Source organism: Bubalus kerabau, chromosome 6 (assembly GCF_029407905.1).
Source record: "Bubalus kerabau isolate K-KA32 ecotype Philippines breed swamp buffalo chromosome 6, PCC_UOA_SB_1v2, whole genome shotgun sequence".
NCBI classification, from domain to species: Eukaryota; Metazoa; Chordata; class Mammalia; order Artiodactyla; family Bovidae; genus Bubalus; species Bubalus kerabau.
The window spans coordinates 96,214,161-96,232,871 of NC_073629.1; the positions used below are offsets into that span (position 1 = coordinate 96,214,161).

An 18,711-nucleotide genomic window follows, 5' to 3' on the forward strand; every position below is an offset into this window, starting at 1 on the left:
TGAAAAGAATGAGTCACAGCCAAATGAAGAAACATGGATGTAGTATTCCATTTGGAGGAAATAGCATGATTTGATGTAGTGAATGGGGAGACCTAAGTGCAGTTTGGTGTTCATGCAAAATAAAGTGGGAGACAAAGAAAGATAAGAGATGAGACAAAGGTGAATAGGTTTTTATATCTCAAGTTGGAAACTGGAACTCTGGGGAGCCAGAAGATTTTTAAGTGGAGGGTGATTTTTTTTTTTTTCTCCCAAATTAACATTTTAGAGAAAAACATTTTGACTGCTGTGCAGAAGCTAGATGTAAGGGAAGCAAGACTAGAGACAGAGAAATCAGATATGAATCTGTTGTACTAGTATAGGCAGAAGATAATGAGATCCTAAACTAGAACATCACTAGTCAAAAAAGAGAAGGAAATAGATTCAGGATATATTTTGGAAGGAAAATCAGTAGGACTGGTGACAGACAGGATCTGTGGGAGAAGAAAAGAGGGAGAGGATAAGAATACCTAGATTTTGGCTTAATTGGCAGAAAAGATTTATTCAGTAGTTATTCAGTGAATTCTGATTACATCCTTACTCTACCCCTGACACTGGCATAAGTGTTAGGAATATGGCTATAAACAAAAACAGTCTTTCCATAAAGGAGCTTGTTCCTAACTAAATGAAACTGAATGCACATAATTGCCCAAAATTTGCGTTTCAGTTTTTTTTTTTTAATGTATATATTTTATTGAAGTATAGTTGACTTACAGTGTTTCAGGTGCTCATCAAGGTGATTCAGTTAATACAAATACACATATATTATTTTTGAAAATTTTTTCCATCATAAGTTACTATAAGATACTGACTGTAGTTCCCTATGCTATACAGTAAACCTTTGTTTCTTGTTGCATATCTATTTTTTAATAAGAAATATAGCATTCTATTCATACTAAGCCAAACAAGTACAACCAAAATGTAATAATTTTTTTAGTTAGGCAAAAATTCATAAGCTTTCTAAAATATATATATTATACATATTTATATATGTGTGTCTGTGTGTGTGTGTGTGTACAAAAGCTTTTATAATACATTTGATAAAGCCTTGAAGAAGAACATCAAAAAAAAGATGGAGAAATTGGAGAACATAAACTAAATGAGAGGAAACACTGAATATGAAATAGAAAAAGTGAAACTAGATAAAAGTAAAAGATCATCATATAGTCCAGTTATTTTTAAACATAACTGCTCGTTAGAAACATAAATATGGAGCTCTGGAGAAAAAGCGATACCTAAGCATTTGTATTTTTCAAAAAATTTCAAGATAATTCTGATATGCATCTGGATTTTAAAAAGTGATTACAGGTTTGTCTATTAGGTCCTAGTTTATTCTAGTTTGGGTGATATAGAGTTCTATTATTTTTCTGTTGACCAATCATGATACAATGGTATTAAATGAGTAATAGTTACAGAATCACAGTAGTAAGACATGTTTATCAGTTTTCACAGTCTATAGCCAGACAAAAAATAAAAGTCAATTACAATTGCAAGCAATAATTGGAACAAAATTAGCTTAACAGTATAAAATAATTATGTACAGTTTGGGCAGATCAAGCAGAGTGATGTGGTAAGTGGAAGTGCATACATCCACATGTTTTCTTTCACCCAGTCATTTAATCCATTTACATTTAAAGTAATTATTGATATGAATGGTCCTATTACCATTTTCTTAATTGTTTTGAATTTATTTGCTGTAGGTCTTTTCCTTCTCTTGTGTTTCCTGCCTAAAGAAGTTCATTTAGCATTTGTTGTAAAGCTGGTTTGGTGGTGCTGAATTCTCTTAACTTCTGCTTGTCTGGAAAGCTTTTGATTTCTCCATCAAATCTGAAGGAGAATCTTGCTGGGTAGAATATTCTTGATTGTAGGTTCTTCCCTTTCATCATTTTAAATATATCTTGCCATTCCCTTCTGGCTTGTAGAGGTTCTATTGAGAAATCAGCTGATAGCCTGATGGGAGTTCCCTCTTATGTTATTTGTCATTTTTCCCTTATTGCTTTTAATATTTTATCACTGTCTTTAATTCTTATCAGATTGACTACTATGCATCTAAGTCTGTTTCTCCTTGGGTTTATCCTTCCTGGGACTCTCTGCTTCCTGAACTTGGTTAACTATTTCCTTTCCCATGTTTGGGAAGTTTTCAGCTATTATCTCTTCAAGTATTTTCTCATGTCCTTTCTCTCTCTCTTCTCCTGCTGGGAGCCCTATAATGCAATAATTGATGCATTTAATGCTGTCCCAGAGGTCTCTTAGGCTGTCTTAATTTTTTTTCCCCATTCTTTTTTCTATATTCTTTTCTGTGGCGATGATTTCCACCATTCTGTCCTCCAGGCCATTTATCTGTTCTGCCTCAGTTATTCTGCTCTTGATTCCTTCTAGCCTATTATTCATCTCTGTTTGTTCTTTAGTTCTTGTAGGTCTTTGTTTACCATTTCTTGAATCTTCTCGATCTTTGCCTCCTTCTTTTCCCAAGATCCCGGATCATCTCCCCTATCATTATTCTGAATTCTTATTCTGAGTTCTGTCTCCACTTCATTTAGTTGTTTTTCTGGAATTTTATTTTGTCCCTTCATCTGGGACTTAACTTTCTACTTTGTCATTGTAATTAACTTTCTGTGATATGTTTTTTGTTTTAGCCACTGTGAGACTGTGCTTCTTCTGTCTGCTTTCTGATGGATGAGTCTAAGTAGCTTGTGTGAACTTTCTGATTAGAGGGACTTGCTCTGGTAGACAGGGCCTTGCTTAGTAAAGCTTTAATCCAACTATCTGCTGATGGGTGGGGGTTGCACTCCCTTCCTGGTAGTTGTTTGACCCAGCCCTGTACAGGCTCTAGGTTGCTCCACCAGGAACCACAGCCACTATGGAGCACAGTGTGGAGATTCCTTAAAAAACTGGAAATAGAACTGCCTTATGACCCAGCAATCCCACTGCTGGGCATACACACTGAGGAAACCAGAACTGAAAGAGACACGTGTACCCCAATGTTCATCGCAGCACTGTTTATAATAGCCAGGACATGGAAGCAACCTAGATGTCCATCAGCAGATGAATGGATAAGAAAGCTGTGGTACATATACACAATGGAGTATTACTCAGCCATTAAAAAGAATGCATTTGAATCAGTTCTAATGAGGTGGGTGAAACTGGAGCCTATTATACAGAGTGAAGTAAGCCAGAAAGAAAAACACCAATACAGTATACTAACGCATGTATATGGAATTTAGAAAGATGGTAACAATAACCCTGTATATGAGACAGCAAAAGAGACACAGGTGTATAGAACAGTCTTTTGGACTCTGTGGGAGAGGGAGAGGGTGGGATGATTTGGGAGAATGGCATTGAAACATGTATAATATCATATATGAAACGAGTCGCCAGTCCAGGTTTGATGCATGATACTGGATGCTTGGGGCTGGTGCACTGGGATGACCCAGAGGGATGGGATGGGGAGGGAGGAGGGAGGAGGGAGGAGGGAAGAGGGTTCAGGCTGGGGAACACATGTATACCTGTGGCAGATTCATGTTGATATATGGCAAAACCAATACAATATTGTAAAGTTTAAAAAAAAAAAAAATCCATCTAAGTTGACCCAGCTCTGGTGTTATGGGCTCTATGGTAAGGTTAATGGCAAACTCCAAGAAAGTTTATGTCAAGGGGACCTTCCAGTACTTGTCCGTATGTGTTGAGCCCCTGCCAACCCACACCGCCACAGGAGGCCCTCCAACACTAGCAGGTAGTTTTGGTTCAACCTCCTATGGGGTCACAACTCCTTTCCTCTGGGTCTTGGTGTGTGCAAAATTTTATTTATGCCTCCCCTCCAGGACTGGAATCTCTGTTTCCCTCAGTCCTCTGGAAGGCCTATAATCAAATCCTGTTGGCCTTCAAAGCCAAATTCCCTGGGGATTCCCAGTTCCTTTGTTGGATCCCCAAGCTGGGAAGCCTGGGAAGGTTCTGTGAAAGTTCAGAACCTTCACAATAGTGCAAGAGCTTCTTTGGTATTACTGTTCTCTAGTCTATGGATCAGCCACCCGGCGGGTATGGGATTAGATTTTATCGTGATTATGCCCCTCTTACCATCTCACTGTGGCTTCTTCCTTGCCTTTGGACATGTGGTATCTTTTTTGGTGGGTTCCAGTGTCCTCCTGCCAGTGGTGGTTCAACAGCTAGTTGCAGTTTTGATGCTCTTACAGGAGGAGATGTGCACATGTCCTTCTACTCCGCCATCTTAAACTGGCTCTTTAGTCACGTTTTGATCTCTGCATACAACTGAAATGCCTAAATGAAAAAGTTTCAACCAGACACACTGGTTTTTATTAAAACAAAGTCTCTTTCTTATTTTCCACACTCCCAGGGCAAGACAATTACTTAAAAACTTAGCGTATTGTAGCTGCCTCGGGCTCCAGAGGTGGCTGGGCGTCACAGTGGGACTGGGCGGCCAGGTGGGAGGTGAGGGAGGGGGCTCAAATAAGACAAAATCTGTTTATTCCAGTCATTGAGGGACCTGCTATTCTTTGAAACTGTCCCAGTTGATCTGATACATCAAGATGTTTATGATCCTTTTGACTGTTCAAATTAGGATATCTTTATATCAGCATCAGATTTTTTTACCCTAATTTGTTAGCTGAAATGTTTGTTGTTAGAGTCTATGTTCTGCCCATTATCTTGATCCTACTCCAACTAGCCTCTCCGTACAACATGGGAAGGGTAAGGACTCACTCTTGCATTTTTAATCCCCTATCTATTGGTTCCTTCTCTTCATTCTAAATATTTATATATATTATATATATAATATATATACTCTCATCCTAAATATGTATATAATATATAAATGCATATACATTATATAAAAATATATATTATGTTTTATTTATATTATTGTATTATAAATATGTATATATCACATATATACCCACTCCAGTGTTATTGCCTGGAGAATCCCAGGGATGGAGGAGCCTGGTGGGCTGCCATCTATGGGGTCACACAGAGTCAGACACGACTGAAGCCACTTAGCAGCAGCAGCAGCAGCATTACATATATCTATTATATTCCTTCAAATTTAGCTTCCCCCTAAAGCTTTAACTCATCTGTTCTTTTATTCACAGCCAAGCTTCGTAATCTGTACTAAATGACTCTATTTCTTCATTGTTTATTTTATTAACTCACTACAGCATGGCTTCTTTCTGTTATGTGACTAAAATTGAATTTAACTGTTAGAGTCAGATAATAGTCTTTGGGAGATCATTTAAGATGGTGGATCCTGAGCTTACCTCTCTCACAAGCACACCAAAATCACAACTACATGCAGAACAACCATCAGTGAAAAAGACTAGAACCTATCAGAAAAGATCTCCTCCAACTAAAGACATAAAGGAACTAAAATGAGATGGGTAGGAGGGGCAGATTCATGACATAATCAAGTCTCATAGCCCCAAGTCACAAACTGGAGAATAATTATATTGCAGAGGCTCTCATAGGAATGAGAGGTCTGAGCCCCGTGTTGGGGTCCCCAGGCCAGGGGTCCTGGCATTATATATTTGTGTGTATATATATTAATATGTATAGTATTTTACATACGCACACGTGTGTGTGCTCACATACACAATGGAATACCTCTCAGCCATAGTAAGGAATGAAATTTTGCCATTTCCAGCAGCATGGATGGCCTTGGAAGTTATTGTGTTAAATGAAATAAGACAGAGAAAGACTAATACTATGTGATATCACTTATGTCTGTATTCTGAAAAACACAACAAACTAGTGAATATAACAAAAAAGAAGCAGACTTACAGATAAAAGAGAACAAACTAGTGGTTACCAGTGGGGAGAGGGCAATGAAAGTTGCTCACCCGTTTCTGACTCTTTGCGACCCCATAGACTATACAGTCTGTGGAATTCTCCAGGCAAGAATACTGGAGTGGGTAGCCTTTCCCTTCAGGAAGAGGGAAGTGAGAGCCAAAATACAGGTAGCTGACTAAGAGGTGAAACTAGGTTGGTGCAAATGTAATTGTGGTTTTGGACCATGAATTTTAAGTCATTATAATTAGGCTCAGACACATCTTTATTAATCAAAATAAGAACCATTACAATCAACACACTTTTGCCAGTGAGAAATAAGTTTATTCCTGTCACATAAAAATCCATGCTTCAGTATTTGACGAACTCTTAGAAAGCATTTTCTGCCTCCTGCTGGCTGTGGAAATATTTTCCCTGCAAAAAGTTGTTGAGATGCTTGAAGAAATGGTAGTCAGTTGGTGAGAGATCAGGTGAATATGGTGGACAAGCCAATACTTCTTAGCCCATTTCGTTCAGCTTTTGAAGTGTTGATTATGCAACATGCGGTCAGGTGGTGGTGTGGAGAAGAATTGGGTCCCTTCTGTTGACCAATGCTGTCTGCAGGCATTGCAGTTTTCGGTGAATCTCATGGATTTGCTGAGCATACTTCTCAGATGTAATGGTTTCTCTGGGATTACGAAGATTGTAGTGGATCAGAAGGGCAGCAGACAGAGACCATGACCTTTCTTTGGTGCAAGTTTGGCTTTGGGAAGTGCTTTGGAGCTTCTCAGTCCAGTTAATGAGCTGGCTGTCACCAGTTGTTATATAAAATCCACTTTTTGTCACAGGTCACAATCCGATTGAAAAATGGTTCATTGTTGCATAGAGTAAGAGAGACAACACTTCAAAATGACAATTTTTTTCATTTGCAGTCAGCTTATGGGACACCCACTTATTGACCTTTTTCACCTTTCCAATTTGCTTCAAATGACAAATGACCTTAGAATGGTCTATGTTGAGTTCTTTAGCAGCTTCTCATTTAGTTGTGAAGAGGATCAGCTTCGATGATCCTCTCAATTGGTCGTTGTCAACTTCCGATGGCCAGCCACTACATTCCTCATCTTCAAGGCTTTCGTCTCCTTTACAAAGCTGTTTGAACCATCACTGCACTGTGCATTCATTAGCAATTCCTGGGCCAAATGCGTTGTTGATGTTGTGAGTTATCTCTGGTGCTTTATGACCCAATTTGAACTCGAATAAGAAAATCACTCAAATTTGCTTTTTGTCTAACATCATTTCCATAGTCTAAAATGCATATAAAATAAACAAAAAGTAATAATTCATTAGCAAGACAGATAAAGCAAGAAATGCACATTAAAATGATGTATAACATAATTACACTTATTTAAGAACATATTCATTCCAGTATCAAATGGCAAAGTTCAGCAGTGCTAAACCAAAATTACTTTTGCACCAACCTAATACATTCTTGGAGAAGGCAATGGCAACCTACTTCAGTACTCTTGCCTGGAAAATCCTGTGGACAGAGGGGCCTAATGGGCTGCAGTCCATGGGGTCACTAGGAGTCAGACACGACTGAGCGACTTCACTTTATTTTTTCACTTTCATGCATTGGAGAAGGAAATGGCAACCCATTCCAGTGTTCTTGCCTGGAGAATCCCAGGGACGGGGGAGCCTGGTGGGCTGCCATCTATGGGGTTGCACAGAGTCAGACACGACTGAAATGACTTAGCAGCAGCAGCAACAGCAATACATTCTACTAAAACTCTCCATAAATACTTTAATTCCTGATGAATTTCTTCAACAAATTATCACAGAGATTTTACTTGAATACCTCCAGTGATTGGGAACTCATATTCAGAAAGGCAGTTTTATTTTCAGAAATTAAATTACTTTTGCACCAACCTAATACTATGTATAAAATAAGCTACAAAGATATATTATACAACACTGGGAATATAGGCAATATTTTACAAATATAAATAGAATATGCTGCTGCTAAGTCACTTCAGTCGTGTCCGACTCTGTGTGACCCCATAGACTGCAGCCCACCAGGCTCCCCCGTCCCTGGGATTCTCCAGGCAAGAACACTGGAGTGGGTTGCCATTTCCTTCTCCAATGCATGAAAGTGAAAAGTGAAAGTGAAGTCGCTCAGTCGTGTCCGACCCTCAGCGACCCCATGGACTGCAGCCCTCCAGGCTCCTCCATAAATGGGATTTTCAGGCAGGAGTACTGGAGTGGGGTGCCATTGCCTTCTCCGAAATAGAATATAACCTTTAATAATTGTGAACCACTATATTGTACACCTGTAACTTTTATAATACTGTACATAAACTATACTTAAATAAAAAAACAGTTTGGGACAGAAAAAAGTAGATTTTATAAAATGCCATACTACACCATATCTTTTCATTTTTCACAGCCACGTTTGTGTCAATATAAGTCACCCTCTGCACTAGTGATGTAATGATGCTTGCCTAGAGTCATATAGAAAATGGCAAAATATTCAACACCTGTTCTTTTGTTTATAAATTCAGGATCCTTTATCCTTTTTTTTTTTTTTTTGGTCATACCATAACTGCCTTTTACTTAATTCTCATCCTTCTGAATCTGTTTACATTTCTTGTCTTCATTGAGATTTCCTCAGATCTTACGTCTCGGATTGTTTCTCTTAATTGTCTTTCTAATCTTTGATAGTTTTCACTTCATCTCTTTTTCTTCACCAGTTGAAATATATTCTATAAACTTTTATCCCTATTGTTCTTTTTTTTTATTTTTTAACTGAATGATCTTATTCATTTCTATAACCTCAGCTATTATTTATCTGCTGATTATTTCCAGATCTAAATCTTTTCTGGACCTCTTTCTTGAGCTCCTAAAAAGATTTTTTTTCAAGTTGCCTATTAGATGTTTTTCCTTGGATGTCCTATGGCTTCCTCAGATGTATTCTGAGAACAGGCCTCAATATTCTTCCTTCCCTGACCTTCTGGACCTGACCTTCCCTACCACTCAGTTACCCAAACTAGGAATTTGGTTTTACATGCCTCTTCCACTTTTTTAAAGTTTCAAATCTAAATGATGAACAATTCTTATCAGTTCTATTGAAGTATGTTTTAAGTTTGTCCCCTTTATTAAATTCTCACTGCTATTAAGGTATAAACTGTCAAGTCCTTGCACTTGGAACATTGAAATAAGTATCCCTTCTCATGTCTTCTGATCAAATCTGCCATATGGTACCAAATCACCACAAAAAGACACATATGCATGCATGCGTGTAGACACACACATCCATCCATCCATCAGAGTTGCTCTGAACAGTCCTGTCCTTGAGAATCGTTAGTGATTTCCCTATTGCCATCAGAGTAAAGTCCAAATTCCTAAGTATGCCAGTTTGAGTGCTATAATCTAGTTTCCTGAAAACTTCCTTGCCTTGTAGCCAGACCATATTCCACTTCCATACATCGAGCTGATGATTTAGTTTATTTTTTGTAATTTTTATTGATTTTTTTAAGATATCCAATTTCTTGCTTGTGTTTTTTCTCTCCCTAGAGTACAGCTCCCTCCCCAACAATCTTCCATTACACACCCTCCACAACATTGATATCTTTTTTAAGTGAAAGTTGCTCAGTCGTGTCCAACTCTTTGTGACTCCATGGGCTATACAATCCATGGAATTCTCCAGGCCAGAATACTAGAGTGGGTAGCCTTTCCCTTCTCTAGGGGATCCTCCCAACCCAGGGATCAAACCAAGGTCTCCCGCATTGCAGGCGGACTTTTTATCAGCTGAGCCACAAGAGAAGCCCAAGAATACTGGAGTGGGTAGCCTATTCCTTCTCCAGTGGATCTTCCCGACCCAAGAATTCGAACCAGGGTCTCCTGCATTGCAGGCAGATTCTTTACCAACTGAACTATCAGGGAAGCCCAAGCATACCTGTAAAATAAAGCAGCTAGTCCTAAAACCTTATGTTCACATTAAAACCAATATGCTTATGGCACTATGTTAAACACTTTGGAAAACACAAAAACTGCAAGATACGTCAGGATGAGAAGGGCTTCCTAACCACAAACAGAAAGAAAAGCTATGAAGCAAAAGTCCAATAGTGTAAAAATGAAAAAGTTCCTTGTCTCCAAAAGCACAATAAAATGAAAATGTAAATGGGGGAAAATATTTGCAAAGCAGGTAATGGTTGAAGAGATAAGCTCATTAATATATAATCTTTTTTAAAGATATGGGTGAAATATTAGCACTTGTGTGAGGCCTGCACAGTCTCCTTTGTTCTTCAGTAGTCTTTGCTTAAACTTTTATTGTATCCCTTAACACTGAAAAACACATATTTGCCACCAAATATGTCTTGCTTTAAAATGGGAATTTCTTGAAAACTGGAACCGTGGATTTTCTCTGTATCCCAGACTTTTAACTAGGTTCTTAACATAGCGAGTAGTTGGTGAAAGAAATATCAGCTTTAATTATGGGTTTCCCTTATGTATACATGAGTTCTAAATTTTTGTCTCAAGCAGTTTAGTTATCTTCTTTTCTAAGAAGTTTGCTCTGATTCCTCGCACTGCCATGATCTTAGGTGCTCTCCACTGAACTTACCTGTCCTAACACTTGTTGTTGTGCAGTCACTAAGTTGTGTCTGACTCTTCGTGACCACATGGACTGCAACACACCAGGTTTTTCTGTCCTTCACCATCTCCCAGAGTTTGCTCAAACTCATGTCCATTGATCCAGTGATGGCATCCACCATCTCACCCTCTATCGCCATCTGCTCCTGACCTCAATGTTTCCCAGCATCAGGGTCTTTTCTGATGAGTCAGATCTTTGCTTCAGGTGGCCAAAGTACTGGAGCTTCAGCTTCATCATGAGTCCTTCCAATAAATATTCAGGACTGATTTACTTTAAGATTGACTGGTCTGATATCCTTGCAACCCAAGGGACTCTCAAGAGTCTTTTCCAGCACCACAATTCAAAAGCATCAGTTCTTTGGCACTCTCACGGTTTCCCTGGTGGCTCAGATGGTAAAGCGTTTGCCTACAATGCAGGAGACCTGGTTTTGATCCCTGGTTGGGAAGATCCCTGGAGAAGGAAATGGCAACCCACTCCAGTACTCTTGCCTGGAAAATCCCATGGACAGAGGAGCCTGATAGGCTATAGTCCATGGGATTACAAAGAGTCAGACACGACTGAGCAACTTCACTTCATTTCACTTCACATCCATACATGACTACTGGAAAGACCATAGCTTTGACTAGATGGACTTTTGTCAGCAAAGTGATGTCTCTGCTTTTTAATATGCTGTCTAGGTTTTTCATAGCTTTTCTTCCAAGGAACAAGTGTCTTTTAATTTCATGGCTGCAGTCACCACCCACAGTGATTTTGTAGCCCAAGAAAATAAAATCTGTCACTGTCTCCACTTTTTTTTTTTTTATTTTACCATCTATTTGCCAAGAAGTGATGGGACTGGATGCCATGATCTTAGTTTTTTGAATGTTGAGGTTTAAGCCAGCTTTTTCACTCTCCTCTTTCACCCCCATCAAGAGGCTCGTTAATTCCTCCTCACTTTCTGCCGTTAGGGTGGTATCATATGCATATCTGAGGTTTTTGCTATTTCTCCCCACAATCTTGATTCCAGCTTGTGATTCATCCAGCCCAACATTTTGCATGATGTACTCTGCATGTAAGTTAAATAAGCAAGATGACAATATACAGCCTTGACATAACTCCTTTCCCAATTTTGAACCAGTCTGTTGTTCAATGTCCAGTTCTGTTTCTTCTTGATCTGCCTACAAGGTTCTCAGGAGGCAGGTAAAGTAGTCTTTTCCCATCTGTTCAAGAATTTTCCAGTTTGTTGTAATCCACACAGTCAAGGGCTTTAGCATAGTCAATGAAGAAGGAGTAGATGTTTTTCTGGAATTCTCTCGCTTTTTCTATGATCTAACAGATGTTGGCAATTTGACCTCTGGTTCCTCTGCCCTTTATGGATCCAACTTATACACCTAGAAGTTCTCAATTCATGTGCTGTTGAAGCCCAGCCTGGAGGACTTTGAGCATTACCTTGCTAGCCTTTGAAATTAGCACAATTGTATGGTAGTTTGAACATTCTTTGGCATTGCCTTTCCTTGGAATTGGAACGAGAATTGACCTTTTCCAGTCCTGTGGCCACTGCTGAATTTTCTAAATTTGCTGGCATATTGAGTACAGCACTTTAACTGCATTATCTTTTAGGATTTGAAATAGCTCAGCTGAATTCTATCACCTCCACCAGCTTTGTTTGTAGTAATGCTTCCTAAGGCCCACTTGACTTCACACTCCAGGATGTCTGACTCTTATGAGTGAGCATACCATTGTGCTTATCTGGGTCATTAAGACCTTTTTTGTAGAGTTCTGTGTATTCTTGTTCTTAATCTCTTCTGCTTCTTTTCAGGTCCTTACCATTTCTGTCCTTTATTGTGCCCATCTTTACATGAAATGTTCCCTTGGTATCTCCAATTTTCTTGAAGAGATCTCTATTTTTTCACACTTTTTTTTTAACACTTATTGTTAGTTATTATAATTACCTGTAACTGTATATTACATTGGATTTTCCCTGAAGCTTAGATGGTAAAGAATCTGCGATGCAGGAGACGTAGGCTCGATCCCTGGGTCAGGAAGATCCTCTGGAGAAGGGAATGGCAATCCACTCCAGTATTCTTGCCCAGAGAATCCCATAAACAAAGGAGCCTGGTGGGCTACAGTGCTTAGGGTCACAAATGTATTACATTATATTCCATGAGAGAACATACACTATATATCTTTCATCCAAGTCCAGGCTATGTAGCACTTAGTAGGGCTTATGGATATATTTTAAATGATAAAGGGAATAACTGAATGCAATAAGCCAAAATAGAATCACTAATTTTTTTTTACCTTTATTTAAAAATTCTGAATAAGTAGTTCTCTGGATTCAAAGAATTTTAGGGCAACCATCTCTGAACCAAGAGATTATCTATTCTCATCAGCAAACATAAAAGAGAAAAGATTATTTATCTCATTTTTTGGATGAAGCTTTTCCTAACCTGTTAGATGGCTGATAAGAAAATGTGAAGAAATTGGGAGTTCCTTATACATAATTAAGTAGCTCATTCTTGCAGATAGTTCAATAATTTATATGTGAAATATACTTTTTTCAACAAAATCAGCTTTTTAGATAGCCTCCTTTGAAGATGTTGTTGTTGTAGGGTTTGTCGTTCTAGGATCTCTCTCTTAAGAGAATTGGAAATTCTATACTTTGTGAAGAAAAAACAATGCATTACATAGGCACAAAATTAAAATCACCTTCCTAGTATGAGGTCAAGTCCTGTTTTTATGAAAAGAGGTTTTTATTTGTCTGAAAACTAGATTAGGAGAAAGGATATATGTGAGAGAGTAAGGTAAAACAGTGAGGGGGTGGGGATAATTATAGAACAATTTCTTTCTTTTTTATCCTTCTGTCCTCCAAACCTCCTTCTTAATCTGATGCCTCTTAAAGGGAGGGTAAGTGATAGGCAAAACTAAGTGAAGGCTGAGATGATAGCTTAACTGACTGCGAATACGAGAAAGTTTGTCATACTGGACCTTTGTTTCTTTCCACTTGCCTGTGAGCCTGGCTAAGTACTCTAAAGGAATGTACCTTTTATATCCTGAGCCTTTACCTGTTTAAAGACTGAGCCTCAAAATTCAAAGGCAGTTCATGCTCCAGATATTTGCCTACCTGAAGCACAGATGGAATTCAAGTACAGTTATGGTCCTAGAAAATGTATTTGGAAAATAAAAAAAATATATAAAAAATAAAAACAAAACAAAACAAAAAAGGAACAAAGAGAACAATTTGTGAGAACACTCTCCAGACAACAATAAATGGTGATATGATTAAAAAAAAAAAAAGAAAAGAAAATGTATTTGAAGAGTAGGTTCCCTTGCTGTTTTGATATGGGAAGGGGTTTAAATTTTTAAGCTTTCGAATTGCTGAAATAAAGAGGAGATCCTGACTCCACAAAGCAAAACACTTAAGAAACATTAGGATTGAGAAATAGTGGTAAAGTCAGAATAGAAGATTCTTAGGGCAAGAGCCATTCATTTCATTTTTCCAATTAGTATTATGTACCTTCTCTATTCAAACCATTGGGGAAACTGTCTTTAAGATAAGAGGGAAAATGTTACAAGTCTAGGCATTAATGTTTGGTTATGCCCAAGGAGGAAAAGCCTGCCGAGTCAACATATTTCATTTCAGGCTAGCATAAGTCCTTTTGAAAGAGGTTGCATTTGGCCTGAGGCTCCACCCACCAGCAGAAAATTGGATTAAAGACTTACTGAGCCTAGTTTTGCCCACCAGAACAAGACCCAGTTTTCCCTATAGCCAGTCCCTCCCATCAAGAAGCTTGCACAAGCCTCTTATGCTAATCCATCAGAGGGCAGACAGAATGAAAACAGCAATCACAAAAAACTAACCAAACTGATCAAATGGATCACAACCTTGCCTAACTCAGTGAAACTATGAGCCAAGGCATGTAGGGTCACCCAAGATGGTTGGGTGATGGTGGAGAGTTCTGACAAAATGTGGTCCACTGGAGAAGGAAATGACAAACCACATCAGCATTCTTGCCTTGAGAACCCCATGAACAGTATGAAAAGGCAAAAAGATATAACCTCAAAGATGAACCTCCCAGGTTAGTAGATGTCCAATATGCTACTGGAGAAGAGCAGAAAAACAGCTCTAGGAGGAATGAAGAGGCTGAGCCAAAGTGGAAACAACGCCCAGTTGTAGATGTGTCTGGTGGTGAAAGTAAAGTCTGATTCTGTAAAGAACAATATTGCATAGGAACCTGGAATGTTAGGTCCGTGAAACAAGGTAAATTGAAAATGGTCAAAACGGGAGATAGCAAGAGTGAACACTGACATTTTAGGAATTGGTGAACTAAAATGGACCGGAATGGGTGAATTTAATTCAGATGACCATAATATCTACTCCTGGATGACTCACAAGCTGGAATCAAGATTGCCAGGAGAATATCAATAACCTCATATTTGCCAGTACACCACCCTAATGGCAGAAAATGAAGAGGAATTAAAGAGCTTCTTGGTGAAGGTGAAAGATGAGAATGAAAAAGTTGGCTTAAAACTCAACATTCAAAAAACTAAAATCATAGCATCCCGTCCTATGACTTCATGGCAGATAGATGGGGAAACAATGGAAATAGTCACAGACTTTATTTTCCCAGGCTTCAAAATCTCTATGGACAGTGACTACAGCCATGAAATTAAAAGACGCTTCCTCCTTGGAAGAAAAGCTATGAATAACCTAGACAGCATATTAAAAAGCAGAGAGATAACTTTGCTAAGAAAGGTCTGTACTGTCAAAGCTATGGTTTTTCCAGTAGTTGTGTTTGAATGTGAGAGCTGGACAGTAAAGAAGGCTAAGCACTGAAGAATTGATGCCTTTGAACTGTGGTGCTGGAGAAGACTCTTGAGAGTCTGTTGGGCTGCCAGGAGATCCAACCAGTCCATCCTAAAGGAGATCAGTCCTGAATATTCATTGGAAAGAACTGATGCTGAAGCTCTAGTACTTTGTCCATCTGGTGCGAAGAGCTGATTCACTGGAAAAGATCCTGATGCTGCTAAAGATGGAAGGCAGGAGGAGAAGGGGGCACTAGAAAATGAGATGGTTGGTTGATATCACCAACTAAATGGACATGAGTTTGAGTAAACTTGGGAAAAAGGTGAAGGACAGGGAATCCTGGCATGCTGCAATCCATGGAGTCACAAAGAGTTGGACACAACTGAGCGACTGAACAAAAACAAAGGACAGCTAGGTAACTCTGTGAAAAGAAACATGAAAACCGTTAGTGAGAGATCTTTAAAATCCCTTCCAGTTTTAGTATCTATAATTCTATGACTGACCGAACTATAACATCCTCTCTAGACAAGTTTCATGAATCTTTGCTCCTGAGTTCCTTTTAATACATTTTAATAATTTAGGTACATACCACCATAATTTAAAATATAGAAACTTCGTTTATTAAATGAGCTTTGTAGACCTGATTTACTAAACATAGTACAGACAGGCATTTAGCCAGATACCTTGCTGGGGCACCCTTGTTATCCAAGATGTGAATATTTGTCAGTATTCACAACCCAATTCAAATGTTTGGTATCCCAGACTTCCCTGGTGGTCCAGTGGTTAAGAATCTGCCTGCCAGTGCAGAAAACAGAGGTTTGATTCCTGTTTGGGAAAGATCCCATGTGCCACAGGACAACTAAGTTCGTGCACCCTAAAGTCCATGGTCCACAACAAGAGAAGCCACTGCAATGAGTATCCCCTTTCCATAACTAGAGGAAGCTTGTGTGCTACAACTAGAGGAAGCCTGTTGGCAGCAACAAAGGCCCAGCACAAATGCAACCAAAACATTAAATAATTTTTTTAATGTTTGAAATCCCATTCTAATTTAGATATCAGGGGCTGAATTCACATTTTGAAAGTGATGTTTTTCATTGTAGTACCTTACATCTCAATTGATGTTGCTGAAAACAAAATAAACAGAACATGTTTACTAGTGCCCAGCATGTAGTAAATTCTCAGTAAATGTTTACTGAATTGAAGCATCATTGTAATTGAAGCATCTCATTTAATAGCCTTCATTTTAAAAGATCTTTCATATATTATTTTGTGTTACCTTCCAAAAATACCATGGAGGTGGCATACCATATTTCACTAATGAGAAATTTGAGAACCATTGCAATAAGGAAATGGCAAGTTTTAAAATGTTATCATTACTCCTATCCATAAGCTTTTTGAAAGACCTGTACAGCTTATTTATCTCTGACCTCTTAGATTTTACCCATTTCCTTGTTTATTGTGCTCTTAATTGTGTACTATATGCTTGGGATAAAACTGATAAAAAACCCCAGTCTTCATTGATTTTGTAAGCATCCTTCATTTTCCCTCAGCCTCCATCCTTTAGTATAGGGGTATCATAGCAAGATTAGAAATATATTCAATATTTAATATATATATGTATATAAGCCTTAAAATGAGAAATATTAAGCTTCACTCTAGCAAATAGATTCTTATTTAATAAAATTTTTATAATTCTGATGCCCTATTGTGATTATATAACTTGTATGTTAGGAATTTGATTTCCTAAAGTCAGTATGAAACTAATTATAGGACTTTTCTTAAATAGCAAAGCACCGATGTTCATATGGTTAGTGATAGTGATGGAGATGACTTTGAAGATGCTTCCGAATTTGGGGTGGATGATGGAGAAGTATTCGGCATGGCGTCATCTGCCCTGAGAAAATCTCCAATGAGTGAGTATTAATAGCACCTTGGGTCCAGCATTATGATTCTCCCTCCTAGTTCAGAAACTTATGAGGAGCGATGAACTTATGAATTTCGTCCTGACTTTCAGGTTTGGAGAGATAAAATGTAACAAGTAGACATTATTCATAGGAACTAGAGCCTCTTAAGTTTTTATCTTAAGCCCAACCATTCCCAATACTTTAGTAAAATTCATTAAAAACTCAAGGGAATGTAACTTTTGTTTCACATGTATGAATTCGTCTATCTACTTGAAGCCTGGAAATTGATAAAATAGCTGTACTTTTTGTGACTGTAGTTATCACCACACATCTTATTGGAGATACCAGTTTTATCAGCAGTTATATTATTTTTCCATTCACCCATCTTTGGAGGGAAAAAAGTAAACTATACCATCTCCCTCACTTGCACTTGACAGGATGCAGTGTAGGATCTTAAGTGATGCTACATACAAGACGATTGTTAAACTAAGCCCATAAATGACTCATTTACTCCGAAATTAGGGAACCTTTATGGGCAGAAATAGATATGATATTTACATAAAGTTGATTTTTCCCATTAGGTCTTTAATTTGAGAGCCTTTTTATATAATTTAATTACAAGATGTCATTTTCAAGAAAACTTTGAAATCATAAGTGATGACTGGCACATATTTTGAATACCTAGCAAGATTGTGTCAGTTAGTTTTCAAAAATTCATGAGCTTGACATTTTTGGGGGTTCTTTTTTAAGGTTTGACGAAATCTTCTAATGTAGCTGGAGTTAAAATGTCTTCTCAGATATATCACAGAAGCGAAAATTTAATTTTATTTCCTCTTTATTGATTAAATATATTTCTTATATGTGGGATTAGATGTTATGTGGTTTGTTTTTTGTGTCTATTTGTTTTGGTTTTTTGTTTTCGTTTTTTCTTTTGTTTGTTTTTTAGTGCCAGAAAACGCAGAAAATGAAGGAGATGCCTTATTACAATTTACAGCAGAGTTTTCTTCAAGGTAGGGTTAGGACATTAACTATATAAATTAATGTTCTTTTAATGCTACTGTGATTTTTCTTTGAAACAACTTTAATCATAGATTGTTTTAAAATTTATCCTTAAAGTATTCAAAGTATACATTTATCTATACATATAGTCCTGATAGTGAATATAGAGTGTTCCAATCAGATAACTATAAACTACTTATGCCACTTCAGAGATGTATTTATCTTATCTCTATGTCATTATAGAAGCATAATAAATGGATTACTAATTTAATATCTTGACGATATTTGCAAAAGGACTAGGCTGCTGTTGTTTAGTCGCTGTGTCATGTCCAGCTCTTTTGTGACCCCATGGACCATAGTCTGCCAGGCTTCTCAGACCATGAGGTTTCCCAGGCAAGAATACTGGAGTGGATTGCCATTTTCTTCTCCAGGGGATCTTCACAACAGAGATCAAACCCACATCTCCTGCATTGCAGGCAGATTCTGTACTGCTAAGTCACTAGGGAAGTCCAAAAGGACTAGGTATAGGATACTAATTTTTAGTATATCCTAGGACAAACAAAATA

General features: G+C 38.0%; 1 protein-coding gene across 1 annotated transcript in view; it reads left to right on the forward strand.

Annotated features, from left to right (window-relative positions):
- Window positions 1-18,711, forward strand: part of FAF1 (Fas associated factor 1) — a 505,390-nt gene that overhangs the window by 338,363 nt on the left and 148,316 nt on the right. The window contains exons 10-11 of the mRNA XM_055585945.1: window positions 17,029-17,155; window positions 18,093-18,156. Coding sequence (XP_055441920.1) covers window positions 17,029-17,155; window positions 18,093-18,156 — 191 coding nt within the window. The remainder of the gene's footprint in view (window positions 1-17,028; window positions 17,156-18,092; window positions 18,157-18,711) is intronic.